The sequence below is a fragment of the Cyprinus carpio genome, chromosome B7 (genome assembly GCF_018340385.1).
Source record: "Cyprinus carpio isolate SPL01 chromosome B7, ASM1834038v1, whole genome shotgun sequence".
Lineage (NCBI taxonomy): Eukaryota > Metazoa > Chordata > Actinopteri > Cypriniformes > Cyprinidae > Cyprinus > Cyprinus carpio.
In genome coordinates, this window is record NC_056603.1 from 10,501,129 (window position 1) to 10,524,967 (window position 23,839).

At 35.3% G+C, this 23,839-nt stretch overlaps 1 protein-coding gene across 2 annotated transcripts in view; it reads left to right on the plus strand.

Annotated features, from left to right (window-relative positions):
- Positions 1-23,839, plus strand: part of elp4 (elongator acetyltransferase complex subunit 4) — a 60,825-nt gene that overhangs the window by 15,289 nt on the left and 21,697 nt on the right. The window contains exons 7-9 of one of the 2 annotated variants that reach the window (XM_042727199.1): positions 6,220-6,408; positions 11,297-11,405; positions 15,315-15,421. In XM_042727199.1, the coding sequence (XP_042583133.1) occupies positions 6,220-6,408; positions 11,297-11,405; positions 15,315-15,421 (405 nt within the window). The remainder of the gene's footprint in view (positions 1-6,219; positions 6,409-11,296; positions 11,406-15,314; positions 15,422-23,839) is intronic. The other variant, XM_042727200.1, reaches the window with a different exon arrangement.

The window sequence follows — 23,839 nt, forward strand, 5'->3', positions numbered from 1 at the left end:
TGTCAAAATGACTACTTTTATTATACTTATCCACATGAGGGTGAATAAATGACACATTTGTAATTTTTGGGTGAACTATCCCTTTAAATTGACCAAAAAGGCTATAATAAAATGAATGCACAGTTAACAGACACTCTGTCATTCACACCTCTGGCACAATGAAAGCGTTTTGCCTCAGGCAGTGTTTTTACAAGACCTTTAATTTGTTGTTTCATTGATTGGTCTCGGTTGGCTAATTGTTGCCTGATTTTGTCTGTGCTTTCACTTCCTTTCTAGTGTGGCTTTCATAGCTTGGGATAATTAGGAAATGGAAAAGAGCTTCAAATATAAAGGCTTTATTTTTTCTTTTCTTTTTCTCGTCTCATCCTCAGTTGTCAGTTTCTCCATGTTGTGCTTGAATCGCTCTCAGGAGGGAGATGGGTTCCCTTGGGTTCCTCTTCCTTAAAGCTGAGTCCTGTTAGTTTTGTGGTAAACAGGCCAAGAGAGACACTGGGCAATATGCCCTCTGTCTGTTCATATTCATTAGCTCCTACTGAGAAGCAGGGGAGCTCGGCCCCTCTGGGGGCCCCTCTCAGAAACGGCCCCATGATAGCCCCTGTCTTGACTTCCACATCAGCACTGCATCTGCTGAGCCGCTCTTGGGACCGGGCCGCTTGAGGATACACTCGCTATTTTAATCAGTTTCCAACTTTATGTGGCCCTAATGTGGCTTCTGTCATGTGGTGAACTCCATACATGGTCTTCTGACCAAATTTTGTGTCGGCTTAAAGCAGGCCTATAAGTATATTAAATATAGTTTGCAAAGTTATACCATAACCTCTCAAATCGCAGGCTTTTTTGTTACATTACACAGAGATATTTGTAAAAGATTTTCAGTGCTTCCTGTCATCTCTGATCTGATCATAATAAAGGCAAAAATGGCAAAAATGTTTTTACTTTCAGTTTCAGTCTTACTGCAAGAAATTAAGCATTATATCACTTGTAACCAATGGATCCTTTGCAGTGAATGGGTGCCATCAGAATGAGAGTCCAAACAGCTGATAAAACATCATAATAATCAACATTAAATTTCTTCAAATCTTTTCTGATGACGAAACAAACACACCAAGGACAAAAAAAAAAAAAAAAAAAAAAATCTAAAGAATGAATGATTTCTAAAACTATGGTTATCATTCACAGTGTTAATGGGCCTTAAATAATTGTTAATTTTATTAAATATTTCACTGTGCGTGTGTCTTACCTTATGATACTCCAGATGAATTTGCTTGTGCAATCAGGAGTAATGCTGATGAAGGTTTTGCTTGTCATAGTCTCCATATACATCCATGCATGTCAGATAATGCTCTTTTTTTCACTCCCCATGAGGCCAGTAAGTTTGATAGTTACTTGCTAAATTTTCTTATTTGAATATTCTAATTTTAGCATAGTCCCGTCACTGACAAATCTTGTAATCTTGAAATGTTGTAAAATAAAAATATGTTGAAAACAAAACTTTATTTCAATTCCAGTGTTGTTAAACTGTTTAAACTGTAGTTTGAAGTTTGACGGAATCAAGTTCCCAAGTTAAATCTTATTCTGATCAGTAGAATTAAGTCTAGTTTGTGTTAGTTCTTTCTTGTTGATCGTTGCACTTTAGTGTTTTTCTGATGGACACCTCGAGCTCCTCACCCTGCAAGTCCTCGATCCCGTGTCAGTCAACCGACAGATTAAGCGCTTACATCATCAAACAGTGCCGTTCTGTTGGCAGAAGTCGTGGAATGTGATGAGGTTGAGAGAACATGGGCACAAAGGCAAGAATGCTCAGAATGAGAGCAAACAGAGCAACAGTGAGACTGACTAAAACGTTTGTCAGATTGGTGACTCAATTCTAGCTGTGACTGCAGTGACCTATAAAGTTTGAATAGAATGCAGTAACATTGCTGGTCATGGTAGGTTTGGTAAAAGCATTAATGAAGCTTTTTATTATAATTTTTTTTAAAAAAATTTACATCTCCTTTTTGTTGTATGTTCATGTTACCATTAGAAATTGCTAATAGCATATCATTTTTCTCATGCACACATAACGGAGAAAAGAGTGTGAACAGTAAAAAGCCGGAGTGTGGCTTAAAGGAAAGAGGAAGCCAGTGAGTCAGGAACACCCTCTTTGTGGAAATGTCAAGCTCAACCCTTAACAAGCTTTGGAAACACAGTCAAACAATAAGGTTTATTTAACTTAAGATGCTTGTGATTGCTGGACGGTGTAGAGGGTTTTAACTTTACTGTTTATTGCCAGTGGACGAAGGCTGATTTGAGGAGAACAACCAGGCGGTAGACAATTCAACACCACAGCTATTTTCAGCTGGTTTAAATAAGCTATCTAGCTTCCTACTTTTCTATATTTCAAAGATATAAGCAGGTTAAACGGGTACTGACAATACAAAGAAACTACATGAAGGCATGTGTACAATAATATCAAAGATAAAGGGAAATTCTTGCATTGGGGGAAATTTTCTAGCCCCTGTTTTAAAAGATTATAACAGCTTTAAACATTTTATGTATTTTCAATGGCATTTTCCTCATTTTTAAGAGTATAAAAAGGCTATGCCTACCAGAATTACGTTTTATGTTTTCCTTTATTTGTAAAACTATAAAAATCATAGAAATATTATTCCACAAAAAAATCAGAAATATTATTTATATTAATATAAATTTAACCCGAGATGTAATATTTTTACATTATGATTTGAAATTAGATTTATTGGGTGTAATTATCAGAATATAGAGATTTTTTTTTTTTTTTTTTGGCATATGGTAAATTAATTTGACTGCTACAGTAGTTCATTTGTTGTGTTTGCAAGTCCACAGCTTATCCAAAATGTGTATTTTTATCGAGAGGCTCACTAAAGACTAGGAAATTATTAGGTCTAAAGTGAAAGTGCTGAAAAGAGCTTCTACCTTACACATCTTTATAAATATGCAAATATGAAATTGTCCTGCTTTTCTGGGACATCTGAAACTTGTATTGCTGTCACACCAGTTTCCAGTTTTCTAGTTGTTCTGGTCTGAGGTGTCCTCTCAATCTTTATTAAGCAGGTTCAGAATCGGCTATTTGATGGTTTGTGAATAAGGTTCAATTGTGTCAGACTTTGTACACTGTAGAGGGCACATCTCTCACCCATGGCCCCTTAGCTTGGCTGATGTTGGTGGATAACGTGCCAAGAATTTCCTGGCGCTTGTTGGAAGCAGACATTTTGGCTCTTAGGTTGACAGCCACATTGTGGTCATGTCAGGCAACTGTCCTGATTGGAAGATGTTGTCCAATCACTTTTGACCACCGTGTTCCGTTTGACCGTGCTGTTGAGTGGTCTTGGCTGGGCCGTTTGTTTCATTGATTCAAGTTGTTTGAGAGGTACATGACCCTCACTCCAGCAGACAAAAGGCTTTTCACTACAGACAGGATTCCACTACTGACTTAGTTACACAAGTCATTGCACACTTATGTATGGCATACTATTTGGGCGCTGTTTTGTTTGCTTTTCACCATTCTCTCTTTCTCATTATGGAGAGAGTATAAATGTGAAATTGTACAATGGTTAATCATGTCCTGTTGAGAGTCTCTAATTGATTGATTGCGTAAATTGCTTGAGTAAGTGTTGCTAGTGATTTAAGTGTACTTTCATTACTGCAATAAGCACAAGACAATGAGTACAGTTAAAGAAATAGTTCACCTTAAAATTAAAATGAGTTGAAAATTTACTTGGCCTCAGGCCATCCAAGATATAGATGAGTTTGTTTCTTCATCTGAACAAATTTGGAGAAATTAAGCATTACATCACCAATGGATCCTCTGCAGTGAATGGGTGCCGTCAGAAGAATGAGAGTTCAAACAGCTGATAAAAACTAAACAATAATCCACAAGTAATCCACAGGACTCAATTAATGTATTGTGATGAAACGCATAACTTCAAACCGTTGCTTCAGGATAATATACCAGTCCTCTATCCATTATATGCTTTCTTCAGTGAAAAAGTCACCTTGGCTGAATCAGGAGAGAAATATGCACATATCAAGCACTGTTTACAAGTGAAAACACTTATAAACAAATACATCAGTGAACTTTGATGTGAAAGGACAATGGGGGTGGACTTTTTCATTGTGATTGGTTGTATGTCTTGCATATATTGAATTTATTCTACCATTACATTTACATTTAGTCATTTTGCATACGCTTTTATCCAAAGCGACTTGCAGTTGGGAAATACATAAAGCGATTCTTCTCTAAGAGGCAAACAGACACAGAAAGTGCTCCTAATATCAAGTTCTAATCATTTTGTTCAAATAAGTACAAGCTAGAAAGGGAAGGAATGAATAAAGAGAAATTTTAATTAATGATGAAGTCAGGTAGCTTCGAAAGAGATGAGTTTTCAGCTGTCGCTTGAAGATTGTCAGGGATTCCGCATTCCGGATTGGGGTGGGAAGATTATTCCACCAGCCAGGAATGGTGAACGTGAATGTTCTGGAAAGTGATTTTGAGCCTCTCTGTGATGGTACCACAAGGCGTCACTTACTAGCAGATTTCAGACTTCTGGAGGGGATGTAGATTCGTAGTAGTGAGTGGAAGTAGGCGAGTGCTGAGCCTGTGGCTGTTCTATATGCGAGCATCAATGTCTTGAACTTGATGCGAGCCGCAACCGGTAACCAGTGCAAGGAGATAAAGAGAGGCATAACATGGGCTCTTTTGGGTTCGTTGAAGACCAGTTGTGCCACTGCATTCTGAATCATTTGTAGAGGTTTGATTGTGCTTAGATTAAGCAGTCTTTGCAATGTGTTCTTTGAAGGTTAGCTGGTCACCAAATATTACACCAACATTTATGACCGAAGTTAATGGGGTAATTGTAGAAGAACCTAGCTGGATGGTGAAATCATGCTGTAGAGCTGGAGTTGCAGGGTAGACAAGAAGCTCAGTTTTTGCCAGGTTGAGCTGTAGGTGATATTCTTTCATCCATTCCGAGATGTCCAGGCAGCCTGAGATCCGTGCAGCTACCGTTGGGTCATCTGCTTGAAATGAGAGATAGAGCTATGTGTCAACAGCATAGCAATGGTAGGAGAAGCCATGTGCCTGTATGATAGGACCCAGTGATGTAGAGTATATGGAGAAGAGGAGGGGGCCAAGAACTGATCCCTGAGGAACCCCAGTGACAAGTTGATGTGCTTTGGATACCTCCCCTCCCCAGGCCACCATGAAAGACCTACCAGTGAGATAGGATTCAAACCAGCGAAGTGGAATCCCTGTGATGTCCAGTGATGAGAGGGCAGACAGGAGGATCTGATGATTGACAGTGTCAAAAGCAGCAGATAGATCCAGAAGAATAAGAAATTATGATTTGGAATCAGCTTTTGCAATCCGCATGGCTTCCGTGACTGACAGTAGCACAGTCTCAGTTGAATGGCCACCTCTGAAACCTGACTGGTTAGCATCCAGTTTGTTGTTCTTTGAAAGAAACAATGATACCTGATTGAAAACAACTCATTCGAGGGTTTTTGCTATGAATGGAAGGAGAGAGACAGGTCTGTAGCTATCTGTAAGTGAAGTGTTTAATGTAAGTTTTTTGAGCAGTGGGGTCACCCAAACCTGCTTGAATGCAGTGGGGAATGTGCCTGTGAGGAGAGATGTGTTGATGATGTGTGTGAGTGCTGGTAAGAGCGCAGTAGAGAGTGCTTGCAGAAGGAGTGAGGGGATTTGGTCTAGAGGGCATGTTGTAGGATGGCTTGTAGTTTCAAAATGTAGTCATGCAAGTTTTTTGTAATGAAATGTACACTTGCACACTGGATATTTTTCTATGCACTTTTTTACTGTCCATTGCACTAGTGTAAATATTGTTCATATGTTCATAGTTTCCGCTTATAGTGTACATACACTTATTACATATTCCATCTGTATAGTATGTTCATTGTACACCTATCTGTATATCATGCTGAAAGTATTTAAAAATCTGTAAATTATGTCCATAGTACTGCCTTATCTGTATATTTATTGTACATTTGTAACATAGTGTAGACACTGTATATCCTGTATTTACTGCTTATTGCACTTCTGGTTAGATGCTAACTGCATTTTGTTGCCTTGTACCTTACATGTGCAATGACAATAAAGTTGATTCTAATCTAATTTAATCTAATCTAAAAAGAATGCAGTGTTTGAAAATCAACTTTTTTTTTTTTTTTTTTGCACTTCTGTAGTCTAAGGTTCGGAATGTCCTGCGGCTGGGTCTTCATTCTCTTGGGTCAGTGCTCTGGGGGGATGATGTGTGCTGTAAGGTTAACCCCGCCCACTGCCACGCCCTCACCACATTTCTCTACGCCCTCCGAGGCCTGTTACGCACTTCACTCTCAGTCGCTATGGTGACCGTACCCTCCCACCTCATACAGGTATGATTTATCACATAGTTTCTCTGTGTGTTCATATAAATCCTTTTTATATGATGTTTAGAGTCACCGTTAAGTCACACTACTTTTTTTTTAAAGAAATTAATGCTTTGATTCAGCAAGGATGTATTTTCTATCTATCTATCTATCTATCTATCTATCTATCTATCTATCTATCTATCTATCTATCTATCTATCTATCTATCTATCTATCTATCTATCTATCTATCTATCTATCTATCTATCTATCTTCGTTCTAGCTATCAGTCTATCATTCTATTGTTGTATTTGTTTTGTCATTAAAAATCTAACCAGTGATGACGTCATTGTAATATTTGTGTACTGAATTGTAAGTGGTTGTTTTTCTTGCATTTATTTGCATACATATTTTTCTTCAGCTACTGTGTTGCAGTGTATTTTTTCTTCCCTCCAGTTTTTATCTGTGGTGTTTGCTAGGGCTATTACTCATACTGAGGTTTAGGGATGTTGAAATCTTAATCCTAAGTATTAAACTAGGGGTGATAGGGATGTGAATGATACTTCAAATTATGGAGATTGTTAAGAACAGTTGAGCTCAATCTTTCAATCTATCAATAAAATCCAAATTTTTGATGATCAAACCTGCCAAATTCCATAGACTTATACTGAAGAAAGAGCACACAATATTGAGGCACAAGGACATTATAGAGACTTAGGGTTGTTATAACAGCATCTTCGTAACCACTCACAACACTATTTTGGCGACAGGTCTTGCACAGAGACTTTTCAAAAAGGTATCTGTTGTAGTTTTGTTTTTTTGCTAGCATTCCAAACTTTTGAATTTTTATGGCATCATCATGAATGCTAGACTTTTCCACCATTGACTTCCAGAACTAATCCCACAGAACAACCCTTTTAGATTTTTTTTTTACTTGACTGTCAGTCACATGGACCAGCATTGAGGTCACCATAAGTTTGTCGACCCTGGCACACCATAACCGCCCCATGAGCCGGAGTCAAAGAGTCGACCCCCCTCCGTTGTGTGAATGAGGTTCCGCTTGGCTGGGGTTCAGGGGGCCTGTGTGTGTATCTGTTTGAGTACATGTATGTTTGGCCTTCAGAGGAGCGTCTTCATTGGCGCGTGAACCCACATTCTTTGTCTGAGGCCCTCAACTTTGCATTCAGCCAGCCAATAGTCAGTCTCGAGTCTTTCTGGGTGCTTCTCTCTTTCAGCGTCTCTCGGTTCCTGAGAGGCCCTTTTCTTTGTGCCTCCATTAGCCAACGAGAGTCAGGCCGCAGCCGCTGTGCTCTAAGAGTGCTTCAAAAGACAAGATCTCACTGTTCTTTGTCCGTTTGGAGACAAAGTGCTAAAACCCCTCTCAGGGAGGCTGGGGGCACACAGCGGTTTTCTGCGGTGGAGGTGATGGAGTAAACATTGGTTTGAAAGTAGTTTTGTGGATTGGATGTGATGTAAACTAGTAGACCTCTCAGTAAGTACAGTATGTTTCGAGGCAGTGAGGTCTAAGTCACAAACAGATTTTATTTGGTTTCAGTAGGATTTTTTTTTCTTTTTGAAAGTAAATAATACTTTTATTCAGCAAAGATGCGTTGAATTGATCAAAAGTGTCTGTAAATACATTTATAATGTTACTAAATATTTCTATGTCAAACAAATCAGCATATTAGAATGAAAGATCATGTGACACTAAAGACCAGATGGATGGATGGATGCTGAAAATTCAGCTTTGCAATCAAATGAATAAATTTGAAATATATTGCACATGAAAACAGTTATTTTAAATATTTCACATTATTACTGTTTTTACTGTATTTAGCTAATATTATTATTATTGCAATGTCTTTTAATACATTGCTTTACCTTTTAAAAATACAATGTAGCTTTTGAATATTCAGTAATTTAGTCTTGAGGTCATTTATTATGCAATATTCTTATTTTGTAGTTTCAAAATGTAGTCATGCAAGTTTTTTGTAATTAAAATTACACTTCAGTGTAAACCTCAGGACTGTACATCTGCTTCTAGAGGTTTAGAGCTTGAGGAGATGTTTTTAATGTACAGTAATATTACTAGCATACTGTCTGAGGGATCAAGATTTTTGCTTACGATACTAAACTTGGGGTCAACTTTTACAGCTGTTGTGTTCATCTTCCATTATTTGCATTAGCACCTCATCTGAAGTCCATCAGATGTGACTTGTAATGAAAAGTCCTGTCATGTATTTTTAATGTCGACAGGAAAGGGCCGGGCATTGAAAGCCTCTTCTGACGAGATTAAAGCCACAGTGCATCTGAAACTTTAATCAATCTCTGCTCAAATAGCCATAGTCCACTACCACACACCTACAGCTATAGCCGCTGTCAGGTCAGGACCCTGGAGACCCGGTCTAGCAGTCTGAAGAATGACAGAATCTTCAGAGACTGGAAGGAAGTTTAAGGAAGAGCTGAACAGTTATCATGGCTAAAGTTAGTTCGATGTGACTTGTAAAGCAATTCAATAAGTAGGACTGCATACAATCTGTGTCCAAATTGGCAGAAAGCAAAGACTCATTGTTCACAAAGTTTTACACATTCACTGTGTGTTCTTTAATAAATATTTTATGTCCTACTTTAATAATACTTTCAGCCACCAACAAGATGTATTCATCATGTAGTATGAAAATATTAAATATATGAAATATATATATATTCAGAAACTTGATCTACTTGTGTATCATTAAAATAAGCCCTTGTTTAAAAGTTTAATATAAAATGCTCTTTAATTAAAAATGTGTGAAAATGTAAATTTATTAATTTGTATATCCATTTATTTATTTATTTATGTATCAAAGTAAAATGAATGTAATAATGGACTGCATGATACATAAGCAATATCTAGATACATTTCTTTAATTTTTTTGCTTTGCACCTGTAATATTTATATTTAAATGAGCTTAACATGATTTGCCATTGGGGAATTTACATTATTTTTATATTTTACTTTGCATATGCATTTTTATATATATTATATATTTATATATATATATATATATATATATATATATATATATATATATATATATATATATATATATATATATATATATATATATATATATATATAAAGAATGTCGCTAAATCAAAGATTTATTCAAATTTTTAATTCACAGAAGTATATCCATCTTTTTAAATGAATTAATTAACGCATTTACAGTATTTCTTACAATGGCCAAAAACTCAAGTAAATTAACCGATTCAACTACACATAGTGATTCCTAGTGTAATTATGAATTATAAATAACACAAGCAGTAGAATTAAACCTCTCTCTTCCACCAATTTTGTTAACCTGTCTGTGTTTATTAAACACCATACTGGACATGAACTTTCAATATGTTGGCTCTACTGTTGTAGTGGTATTTTTCGTTGTTTTGTTTACTTGCATTGGTCTGATGGTGTTGAGTTAACAGTGACTGTCACTAACACAGTTGCTTGGGTTAAATTTTTTATGGTAGATTTGGGAAAAGGGTCACGGCTGCGTACACGAACACACATGCTCTCAAAGTCCGCTGTTGAAGATGTGAAGGGAGGAAAGAAAAAAAAGAAAGGACACTGATGCATGAAAACTGCATTAGGCCTCGTCAGCTGCTACAGAGAGGGAGTGTATATGAAATATTAATGAGTGGCGTAGAGATTAATTTTTCACAATGCCTTATCTTTCTGTCTTTCTTTGGAGTGCTCCCTCCTTTTTGAAGAGACTCTGTATTTGTTTTTGCCAGAAGGAGGCGCTCTCAACAGATTTTAATGTGTGTTTGTGCATTTTTGCTCTTTAAGACTGCAAATTGGTTTATTTTCTATATTGTGTATAAATTGTATATATTATATTTTTTTATATGACACCTATATTGGCCTGAATGTCTTCGCTGTTTTTGATTTGTGTCTGTCCAGTTTAACCCATGAGCTTCATATCTGTAAGGTCAAGGTCACAGGTTTTCATGACTTGTTTTCCAAGCCCATTATGTGTTTATTGAATATTTTGGCTCATTCTGGCATACTTTTATCTCTGTTTACCATGATTTTACCACATTTTAAGCAGAGACGTCTTTTCTTTGTCTCAGATGGAGACGGGATCTTTGGATCTTTCTCTGAGTTGATGTGGCTTTATGCTTACGTTCATCCAGATTTGTGCCGTATGGAGACACTGCATGAGTCGTGCGATCAGAGAAAGAGAGACGGACAGATTTGGAGAGCATGTGTTTGAGGGAATCCAAGCACTCAATGTGTTTGAGCAGCAAACGTATGTTCTGCTCTGATCTGATGGATTTAATGTTACACGACGCAACCAAAGGCTTTAAAGGCATAAAGGCTTACAGAAGTGCCTTTATGTAGTACAGCTGAAGATAATCTAATAATACCTGTTTAGATGTCATGATTGATGCAAGAGCTTATCCAAAATGTTAAAACATAATTTTGATGCACTAAACATTATATTGATTGCTAGGTGGTTTGTTACATGCACAAGTCAAAGAGCCCACCTTTTTTATCTCAAACATTTTAATTATACCTCAAATGGACATCAATGATCCCTCAAATGCAAAGAGTGCATCTAGTGCTAAATATTACAGTCATCAATGAGAGTGGTGATTGTAAATTGGACACATTTTTAAAATTGCTGGCAACTGAGGTTGTTTAAGTTCTGTTAGCTTTTGAATTCAGTCTCTGGAATACCCTGCTCCATTTTTCTGAGATAACGATGACCTAATTCAGTTCTAACAGCAAAAGAAGTGCAACCCCTGCTCGTTGAGAGGGGTTTGATTAGCAAGAGATGCTCTCAGCATTGCTCTAGATGTTCTTGTACACTCCTCTCATGTATGTCTCTCTCATCCATTCCCACTCTCTCTTCCTGTCTCACTCTCTAGAACAGAGCCATAATGGGACGAATAATCAGACTGAGTGACACAGCCATTGCTCTGGAATCATTCAGAGGCTCAGAGAAGGAGACCAACCCACTTTACAAAGACTATCACGGTGAGAAGAAACACACATGCAAGAGTTCAAATACACTAGCAAAAAAACCTCAAAGCCTGAATATTAAACTTTTGCTTCCAACTCATTGTGCACCACTTAATATCTTATTTATGCAGTCAGATTTAGAATTAAATTTTATTTATTTATTCTTTTTTTTACATACCTATCGTGAGCAATAAAACCGATATTAAAAAAAACTTTTATATATATATATATATATATATATGCCGATATTTGAAAAATGCCTAATATCGGCCGATATATCGGCCTTGGCAATATATAGGTCGACCACTAGTAATTGTTGACTAAAACTAAATTTGTTATTTGAAATAAAGCTGAAATATAATATAAAATATTATATAAAAATGTACATATAAAAGAATGTAAATATTAGATGAAACTTAAATATTTAAACAAACTTAAATATTCAGTAAAACGTAAAGTAAAAAAAATATATATATAAATATTCCCTTGGCAAATGGCAACTAAGTAAAATAAGTTTATGTTGAAGTACTAAAATTACTAAAAATTAAAAAATCTAAATATTATTAAAGCTAATTTAAAAAAAAATAAAAAGGTCAAAAGCATGTAACAAAATGACTAAAGCTTAATCTAACAAGATTTAAACTCGATATATACAAAAAATGAAAGTTAATAATTCTATAACAAACAATGCATAAATAACACTGCTCAGTATAGCACCACCCTGGCAACCATCGCCAACAGTCTAGAATCATGGCAGAGCATTTTACACAGACAAACACTGCTCACATTTTCTTCAGAAAATGTATTTTCAAGAGATGTTTCTCATTGGTCCCTCATCTTATTCATGCGTTTTGCATCATCCTATCTCTCTGACTCTCTCTCTCTCTCTCTCACACACACACACACACACACACACACACACACACACACACACACACACACACACAGGCTCAGTAAAGTGCATTAGTAAAGAGGGGCAGGCAGGGTGGACCTCTCTCTAGCTGTCAGCTCATGTTAGTGTGGCTGTGTTCAATCAGACGTGCTCCTTGGCAGACAGGCCAGGGGGAGATTCAGCTGCCATGGCTAACACACACACACACACACACACACACACACACACACACACACACACACACACACACACACACAGATCCCCTCCGCCCCATCACAAGCACCCAGCACAGCCCTCAGGGGCCGCAGAGTTGCAGAATCAATATTTTCATACTGGCTAAAACCTCTCTGTGGCCAGCCTGCAGATGAGGAAAATCTTTGGGGCTCACGCTCTTTCCGTTCTGTCCTTTTTCCTCTCATTCTGCCTCTTTATGTTCTTCCTTGTTTTCATCTCTTCATGTTGCATGCTTTATCTTTTCATCTCTTTTGTGTCCGTCTTTCTGTAAAGGTCAGTTTGTTTACAGTCCTCTCTCCTCGTTTCCGCCCCCTGCCCCGTTTCTTTCTTGCACTCATTTGCTCTGTGTGTATATGTAATAGCCAAAGGGGGTGTGGTTTACAAACACTAATGACCTCAGATGATTCAAAATGAATTCATTTATTTATTTATTTAGATGCTTATCAGTTGTTTCTAAACAAATTAAATGCTAATGAGTTCAATTTCATAAGTTAGTTCTTTTATTTATTTTCTAGTTATTTATATTTTAAGATGTCATTTTAATTTGATGTTATTATTTTAATATTTATTTTTATTTTATAATGTTATTTATGTTAATGTCATTCATTTCTTAAAATCTGTTTTATTTTTATGTATTTATAACATTATTTTGTAATTTTAATATTTGTTATTTTATCATTTTAATTATGTTCATGTAACAATTTCTTTATTTAGAAGGTTATCAGATGTTTATGAAAAAATTAGATGATTTCAAATTCATGAGTTTTTGTTTTTCATTTATTTATGTATGTATTTATTTATTTATTAATATATGTGTTTTATTTAAAATGTGTATTTTAAAACTGTCAGTTGCTTTTTTTCAGCTAATTAATTTTTTTTTAAAACTTATTTTAAATTTCAGGTCACAGTTACATGTGTCAACATCTTGTTTATTTAGTTTTATTTTTTGTAATATTGCTAAAAAATAGTTAGGCCATGTTATTAATTTAGTTTTACTTTATAGTTCTTTGACAAAATAATACAATTATTTCAGTGTATTTTGAATTTTCAATTGAATGTTACAAACATGAACAACATTCAGCAGTTTTTCTCAGATGTTTATGAATTATTAATTTAACGTTCAGTAATTAGTTCATTTTAGGTTTAAGAATTTTAGATTTATCAGATGCTTGCAAAAAATAAGAATTAATTAAAGTTATTTCAGTTGTTAATGTTATCTCAGTTGTTTGTGAATGATCTCTTTTAAAGATGTTTGAAAATGGATAAAATGCGCAAAAATATAATGCAATGCTTTCCAGATTATGAGCACATCTCGGCAACGTATGTATCCGTACTTTTATGTGTTTGAAAAAAATTTGGTGTTTGGAGAGTTATTGTTAGCTCTTGGTATTGATTTTTACCTTGTTTCATGAATTAATGTTTTGCCATGAGGTCTTATAGAATATAGTGAATGTGAAGACGTACATGAGGCCACTCTTTCTTTGCTGTGGTGCGTCCACTGCACAAAGCATGTTGGGAGTCCTGTCACAGCGAATCAACTCGAGCGGACTCAACCTAGCGCACGGGTCCCTTAGCAAGCGGAGCCTTTATACACACACACACACACACACACACACACACACACACACACATGCTCTTTCCATCCTCTCACCCCCCTCATCCTGGTCTTCAGCGCTTCCTTTTAATGTCATATTTCTACTGGCCGCATAACTGGGAGAAAAAAAATTGGGCTAGGAATTAAAGAGAGAAAGAGGGTGAAAAAGCTTTCTCTCTTCCCAACATGCCCCTGTGCCGACTGACCTTGTTTTACCCCCATCCTCCACTCACCTCTTGCTTTCTCTCCCTCCCACCAACCTATTTCTCCCCTCCCTCCGCTGCACTTCTTCTCTCGTATGTTTTGGTTTCTGCCCATTGGTGCAGCTAATAAAATAATGGTTGATACAATGCTATAGTGGCCAGTGTGAAAGGTGATAGCTACATGTGCCCACAGTAAAACTCAAGCAGACAATGAAAAGCAGAGTCTGTTCAAATTGGTAATAGGCATAACAAACCAGGGAAAAATATTTGCTAGAGAGCATGTTTATTAGCTTGCATATGATTGTGAGTATAGCCAGAAACATCATGCTCATTAAAATGTAATGCCTTAAAACTTATGTTTGAAATATAGTGTTGCAGTGTTAGAAACCTATTCACACAAGTTGCACCTAATGCAAAACATGCATCTGCAAAAAGTTGTTGTTCACAACCTGTGAATTTGTTTTCCTTTTTTGAAAGAAATTAAAACTTTAAATCAGCAAGGATGCATTAATTAGGTCAAAAGTTATAGTGAATACGTTTATAATGTTACAAAAGATTTCAATTTTTTGTTCACCAAAGAAAATAATATATTGTGGTTTCAACAAAAAAATCAAGCAGCATGTCTGTTTTCAACCTTGTTAATAAGAAATGTTTCCTGAGCAGCAAGTCAGCATATTAGAATGATTTCTGAAGGATCACGTGACACTGAAGACTGGAGTAATGATGCTGAAAATTCAGCTATGCATCACAGAAATAAGTTACATTTTAAAATATATGAAAATAGAAAAGAGTTATTTTGAACAATTTTATTATATTTTCAGTCAGCTCAATTCAGTCTTAGTCAGTAGAGGAAATTTTTATTTATTTATTTATTTATTTATTTTTAACTGACCAACCCCAAACTTTTGAACAAACATTTGAAGTTTATACTGAAGAATATATCCCTTCAGTATGTCTTAGTAGTGATATGATTCCATTTCATGTCTTCTGTGTTTGTTCAGGTCTCCTGCATGTTTGTCAGTTGCCCCGTCTGAACTGTTTGTCTTCTGAGGTCCCCGATACGAAGGACTTGGCCTTCAAACTCAAGAGAAAGCAGTTCACAATTGAGGTGAGTTCACAATAATGATGTCACTAGAAAATGTACAGTCATGTCCTCTCATATGTTTCCTTTAATAATGTTGTCTTCAGTGTGTTCACTTGTCTTCTCCTCTTGCAAGCACAGATTTTTTTATCTTTGTAGGTTCTAATAATTACAGGTGGAGAGCAGTAAGAGTAGGACATTTTAGGTGCTAAAATTTCTCATTTTAATTGCTAATTATATTTTCCTCCCCCCATATCTCTCGAAACACTGCACATATTAGGAGGTCATGATTATGAATTGATGTCCACATTAGCTGTGCTTCACTAGTTCCTGTTTATCTTCCTGAGCTATTGAGTGTCAATTTGAAAGGTTGAAACTATTGATTTTAAACTGGACATGTTACACCTCTCCTCAGAATAACCCCAAAATAAGCTTTTCTGAAGTCTCATAAATACACTAAAAGTCCTTATTGTGTATCTTATTGTAACTGGAGATTATATAGTTCTCAGACAGGTCTGATCAGACATTGTTTGCATGCATTCACTTGAGAAAATGTGCCCAGGTAAATATATTGTCGTAAAAATAACTGTCTGTTAAAACCTAGAAATTTCTGTGTTAGTATATTGTCCCTGTTTGAAAGGTTTTGTGTTGTGTGTAGAGTCCAAAATCATTTTTTTTTGCCACAAGTGAATTGAACAGGGCCACTAAAGTGACCTTTTGGGAGTCTCTGGTGTGTGTGTGTGTGTGTGTGTGTGTGTGTGTGTGTGTGTGTGTGTGTGTGTGTGTGTGTGTGTGTGTGTGTGTGTGTGTGTGTGTGTGTGTGTGTGTGTGTGTGTGTGTGTGTAAAATTAATTTTAAGGTTTCAGAATAATTTTAAAAATTAAATATATTTTTATTAGTGCTGTCAAACAATTAATCGGGATTAATCGCATCAAAAAAATAGTTTTTGATTACATAATATATGTGTGTGTACTGTGTACTTTTATTATGTGCATATAAATACACACACATGCGTGTATATATTTAAGAAAAGTATGTTACATTCATGTATTAAATATATTTATAAATAATATTAATTATATTAATATAAATATATTAGTGCTGGGCAACGATAAAAAAAAATTAATCGCATTGTTATGCACAAAACTAATAATGCATTCAAAAGTAGTGTATTGTGCACTTTTTTTTTCATTTAAAAGTAGGCCTACTGCTACATGAACAAAAGTGTAATAACATTTGGTTTGCAAACAATTTAAACAAATAAGGTGCTTTTTACAGCAGTGTTCCTTTTACATAGTAGCAGTTGAAATATTTCTTGTAGCCTAAATCTAAAACAAGCCATTTGTCACTGCCAGGACATTAACGTTTTTATATAAACTATTTTATAGTTTGTTATAGAAAAACAAGTTATGCTCAGAGTCCAAAGCCTCGATCATAACATTATAACAGGCACCTTCCTATTAGAGACCTGCACGATCGCAGGACCCATCACAGCAAAGTGTGACAGGGGCCAACACTTAATGGGCGGGTAAAAACTCATGTGTGCAGGATGCGGGAGAATAATTAGGGTGTGCACAGACTAGGCAATCTTAACCATGCCAGAGCATGTTTGATCAGTAGTGTGATCGTTCCGTTTAGCAGTCCCTGATTCAGTTGGAAGAGGTGGGCAAGAACGCAGTTCAGTTATATATAGATCAGTGAGTGTGAGCACTAACCGTGCCAGAGTGCAGATCTTCTGAAACGCTGAATGATTGCGTGAATATTTCTGAGCGGCAAAAGTGATAGATCTGTAAAGCAATATATTGTGAGAGGGACGTGTGTTACCAAGTCCCAGACGACTCAGAATTATAAACCACAAAGTTTACAAAATGATTCACTTCACTGTGTTGAGCAGAGCACTTCTTTGCTGTCTTCACGTGCTATCGGAAACTTCCTATTTCCTACTTATAAAGTCATGATTACGAGTTCCTTGCATTCTTTTCTGTTAAGAACAACAGTGGACAGTGGTTTGTGAATGTTGATGATTAGCCTAAATAATTAAATCGGAGCATCCCCTCGTGTGACCCATGATTTTTTTTGTATGTGTATTCAGAGCCAGTGAGCAACGGACTTTCATAATAATAAAAAACTGCGTTAATCAATTAATGCGTTAACTCAATAAAATATATACATGTAAATATTTTCAAAATATATACTGTATCTGTGTGCCTTTATAAATACATAATAAATATACACAGAACAAACATATATATTATGTAAACAAAAACTTTTATTTTGGATGTGATTAATCGTTTGACAGCACTAATTTTATATATACAGTATTTTTGTGTTTCTTTTACACTTTTTTTTTTAAACATGAATTTTATAATTTCAATATGTTTGTCCGTGTGACATGAATAATTTAGCAGTTTTTTGAAAAATGTAATATGATAACTTGCAGCAAAAATTAACATTTCTCTTTTGATTTAAAGCCTAGATCTCTGTTGATGGAAAATTGTTGAGGTAAAAAACCTGGTGTCATGTTAATAATAATTTGTTAACTAGTACAACCTAGTTTTATAATAAGAGATATTTTATCCTCAAAAAAAAAAAGTCCCAATTAACAGTTTGGCTTCTTATGTAAATTTTCTTGAGGTTAAACTTTCCTCAGTTCATCATGAATTATTGTGCATTTATTTTCAGTTTCTTGAAAATATTCAAAAATAGGTTTCTATTTGACTCTTGATTGAGTGGTAATTTTATGTTGTTTGTTTACTACCAGTACAAACCTTCAGTAGACACACACACACACACACACACACACACACACACACACACACACACACACACACAATCCACTTCCAGCCAATGAGTGCCTGTCCATCAAGTGGAGACAAATGAAAGGGCACAGGGTCTTACTGAAGCCCCATCATTGGCCCCTAATTAAGTTATCAGTGGTGAAGCTGTTAATAGTTAATCAGGAAGTGTATTGTCTCAGAAGGACCAGCAGTCTTTGTCTTTAAACGCTCTCGAAGGCAGAGACCTCTCATCCAGTCCTCATTAGATTTATAGGGTCAATAAACGTCAAGGTGGTTTTCCTCCTTGGCTGTTTAATGAGCCGACCACTTTGAGTTTGTGGAAGGGCTCAAATGTGAGTTTGTGTTGTAGCAGCGCTAAGAATTTGTGTATCTTTTTGGGCAGCGGAATGTACCTAAACATCTTTTCATCAGATCTTTCAGCATGTTACTTTAAAGGTAAACTTGTAATAGTTTGTAACTCTAATTGAAACATGGCATGGCATTAGCAACACCAAGGTCATGGGTTGGATTCCCAAGAAGTGCAAGAGCTCGTAAAATGTATACCTTGTGTGCAACATAAATTAAGGCTACGTCCACACAAAGCTGGAGCTTACCCCAATCCGATCCTTTTTTTTTCTCGTCTCAAGAAATATCCGCGTCCACACGAAACCATAAAACGATGTAGTATACATGCCAGACCAGCATGTGGGGCTGTAATTCTGCCACAGAGATACACTAAAAATGGAGAAGAAGACATGGACTATGCGCATAAACCTTGCGCTTGGCACACAAACAAACATGGAACAATACATTTATTAATCTGTGTTAATGTTAGTTAATAAAAAGACAATCGTTCAGTGTGTGTTCATGCTTTTGTTGCTGTTACGTGACGTAGGGGTGTCTGACTAGGGGGGAGATGTGGGCTGATGACGTCAGCATTTCAGAAAATATACAGATTCGCTGTCCACGCGAAAACGCAAAGACGGCGTTTTCAGATTTATCCACTCTGGGACCCGGTTTCAAAAAATAGCGGTTTCACCTTACGAAAACGCCGGATCCGTGTGGACGAAACGCCTATCTGATAAAAAATTTGTGCGTATTCACAGAAACGCGTCTCCGTGTGGACGGGGCCTAAATTTGTATCTGCCAAATGCATAAAGGTAAATATCATGTCATAAAAACTAAATATGCATAGAGTATAATGGTTTAAAGGTCGTAATTGCCCAAATTAAATTATTGAGAGGCAATATTGCTTGAATAAAATATGCTTCAGCAAAAATGTTAACTTATGAAAATGTTGAATAAAAAAACATACTTAGGATTTCACCATGTACTCATTTTAATGTAAAGTTCAAGGTGAAATCTTGCGCAAACAATGAAATCATTTTTTTTTTTTCCAGGATTCATTAGTGAACGTAAAGTTCAAAAGAACAGCATTTTTAAAGTAGAATATTATATAGAATAGTCAATCTATATAACAGTTATCATGTAGAATTTTGTAGAAGTTTTGTAGCAATGTTAAAGTCTTTACTGTCACTTTTGAACCATTTAATGTGTCCTTGCCGGAAAAAAAGTATACTGAAAAAAAATGGTTCATTGAATTTAAGGCAAGTGGTTACAATTTATCTTTGCTACATTTAAATAAACAAATTTATTTGACTAACGTTCAACTTTTTTTTTTTTTTTATTAAAATGTAGCTAAAATAAATTGTTTGCAATCATATACCTTAAAATAATTTTGTTTAATTTTTTTTCAGTGTATTCATTTCTTTAAAAAAAAAAGTGTATTATTAATCCTAAATGTTATAGTTTAACTGTTCAGGACAAGCAAGGAAAAAAAAAAAAAAAAAAAAAAAAAAACAGCTGTTGATCATCCAGGGAACAACACAGTATTAAGAATCAAGCATATGTAAGTTTTTGAAAGAGGTCATTTTTATAAATTCAACTATTATTTGCTCGTGGACTATATATATGTCATTTATGTGAAATATTCTGGTCAGTACTAAATAAAAAATAACATGCATGATGTTATGGTACGATCCCTCTTATTTTGGTAAAATAATTTATATTTTGCAGATACTGCAAAGTGTATGTAAAACTGTAATTCTTAACACAATTCTAAATTTCTGAAGTATTGTATATGCTAATGATGTGTCTTATATTCAAGGTTATGTAATAAATGTATGCATTCACTGAGAATCGTACCCATAGCATAGCCACTGACACGAACACTATATATGATTTCACAAATGTATATGGCAAACATTTGAATAAATAGAACAGTTCCAATTAATTCAAATGAGATCATATTAAAATATGTTCTTATTTGGAACTCCCACTGCATCAGGTGTGATGACATCACAATAATGTGGCGAATAAGATTAAAAAACGTGATGAAAAAATCATTAGTGAAAGGAAAGAGAAACTTGTTTTCATGAGGTGTTTCCTGTTGATCTTACCATCCCAATCTAGCCAATAACCTACAGACAGGCCTTTGATAAATAGTTTTACACCAACACCTTTGTCACGCACACAAACAAATGTGCCGTGCAGAGTATATATAGTGGGTGAACAGAAATTCATCTCAATCAGTTTGCCCTGCGGCACTGAGTTAGCATGCTTTCGCTTTACTTTCAAAAGTTCATATCATGTAGAATCTTCTCTTAATCTTTTGACTTGATCTTGAACTTGATGGACTTTCAGTGCTCAGAACCACTAAAAAAAACACTAAACTGACCTGAATTATGAATCAACATGTAAAAGTGGGAAAAAAAATTATGATATGACTATTTTAACACCTGTATTCTTTCTAGCATTGTTCTTTCAGGCTATCATTCCAACCTCCAACACAAAGAAAGAATGTATTTTCGCCTTCCTTTCAGATGAGTCCGTGTGAATCAGAGGTCTGATCGGTGTTCAGTGGTTTTGGTTGAAAGGTGATTGGCAGGCCAAGTGTGTGTCAGTCAGGTCGCTCAGAGTGCACACGTCAATCAGAGATCAGCCACGTCATGATAACATGACCACAGAAAGATGAGTCTTCACACACAGAAACCATGCAGGACATGTGAAAACGGCAAAATCGAAATATTAGGTTGAATCATTCCTAACTTGCATGTTCTTGTATACTGTTATAAAATGCAGTTCATTCATTGTATTTAAAGATGCACTGATGTAGAAACTTGGGGTCATGCTGAAAATAACATTTGTTATGGCCATTAACCGATATCATGATGGTTTATAAGATTATTACTTTCTCAACTGCTTTCATGCTGAAGTTTTATTCTTGCTTCAGGTGAAATCAGATAAGTATAAATAAATAGATAGATAAATAATAAAAAACAAAGAAATTAACTAACGTGTACGTGTGTGTGTATGTATATACGTATCTCTCTCACACACACAAACACACACAAAATTTGTTATATATATATATATATATATATATATATATATATATATATATATTAATTAATGTATTTACTCACTTACAGTCAACATTTTAAGTGGATCAAAAACGTTCATCCAAGTTGTCCTAAGACAAGAAGGGCAGCTTATATGAAAGGTTTTGATCCACTTCAAATGTTGACTAGTATGTATGTATGTATGTATGTATGTATGTATATATATATATATATATATATATATATATAATATATATATATATATATATATATATATATATATATATATATATATATATATATATATGTGTATGTATATATATGTATGTATATGTATGTATATATATGTATATGTGTGTGTGTGTGTGTATGTATGTGTGTGTATATTAGTATTAATATTATTATTACTATATTTTTAATATTAGGCATTAGAGACTATAAATACTTGAATATTTATGAGGTATAAATTTATTATTATTATTATTATTATTATACTAAATTTTATTTTTTATTTTCTTTTCTTTACTTTTATTTTTTCTTAACTTTTCTTTTCTTGCACCATACAGTGAAGGAAGGAAAAGCTAGAAGTACTAGAAGAAGAAGCTAAACATTTTAATTTGTCAAAATTTTGGAGTCAATCCTGCATACTAACTCCAGAATGCAAATACAGTCGAGCGTGAATTATGAGATTTTTTGCTAATATTCTGCCTGTCTGTTGAGGCGAGTTGCTGTAATGTAATTAATGCAGGCTGGGTCTACATGCTGTCACTCAGCTACCCAGAGGAGCATTTGGCTGCTTGTCTTTGACTGACTGGTAAAGTTCAGTTGGCGGTTGATGAGCAGTCAATTGCCCAGAATGCCCTGCGGTCAGAATTAACCTCTGTCCCTGTTCCGGCAGGTATAGAGAGAGGGGTTATGAGGAAAAGCGTGATTAGCAAACAGTCACACTTACGCATACATGTCAGTTGAATGCTCGACAACGAGTGAGGTGATCAACTGAGGATTGAGACAGGAATGTCAGAGGTATGCGATTAAACTATTCTTACCCTAGCGTGACCTCTGACCCAAACTTGAGCCTAACACACCTTGAGGGAGTTAAGGATTCTGGAGGTGAGGTCAGATGATCTTCAACCCAGGATTTGGGTAAAATTAGCCGTGGCTTTATGGAGGTGCAATCTTGAAAGCTCAGCACTGGGCTGAGTGTCATCAGGTGTGAAAGTTTTCTTTGGACTGGTTGAACAATCATTTTATTTTTTTATGTTTTTACCAGTTGAGGGCATATTTAAGACTTGTGTGGACATATTTATGGTGATATGTTAGAACATTGGTTTTATAATTCTCATAACCACACAAGCATTCCATTAGTAATTGTTTTTTTGTTGTCCCATCTTCATTTTGAAGGTTCTGCTCCTGCGGCAAGATCTTGATTGATTGGTTGTGTCTGGGCCAGCATGATTTTTTTAGGTCTTTCTGCTGAATGGTGTGGTTGGTTTTAGCAGTCGACCAGTTTTTTTTTTTTTTTTTTTTTAATCAAGTTTTTGCTCTTTTCTAATGCACGTAAGTTAAGTATCTATGGTTTGGGATAGTTTTGAACTCAATTTAAGAGAAATTACTACTGTAATTAAAAATATAGTACAACATTGTTGCTGGGTCACTTAAAATAGGTGATTGAACATGCAAGTTAATTTTAATAATGTAATGTTAGGCTATATCATCTGAGTGTTGATTTACACTACTGTTCAAAAGTTTGGGGTCAGATTTTTTTATGCAAGAATGCATTAAACTGATCAAAAATTTCCTCAAAAATATTGACACTGAAGACTAGAGTAATTAAGCTAAAAATTCAGCTTCGCATCACAGGAATAAATTACATTTTAAAAAAATTCAATAGAAAACAGTTATTTTGTAATAATATTTCACAATTTTACTGTTATTGTGATCAGCCTTGGTGAGTATAAATGGCTTCTTTCGGAGAAAAGATTTTATAAAATCTTAAAGAATTTTACTTCTGTAATTCATTATCTCAAAATGGCAGAATATTGGCCAATTGCTTGGCTGTTGTATTGGTCTATCGCTAGTTATTTAACAAATGCAATATATCAACCTTTGACATTAATTAATTCAGATTTAAATGGTCTTTAGCCTGAATCCCAGACTTTAACTCTGAAGTGTTCCTCCTAAATAGGAGACAGAGTTAAAAATGTCACTTTGGAGGTGTTAATTGTGAATTGTGTATCATTCTTTAAAGGGGTCATCGGATGCCCATT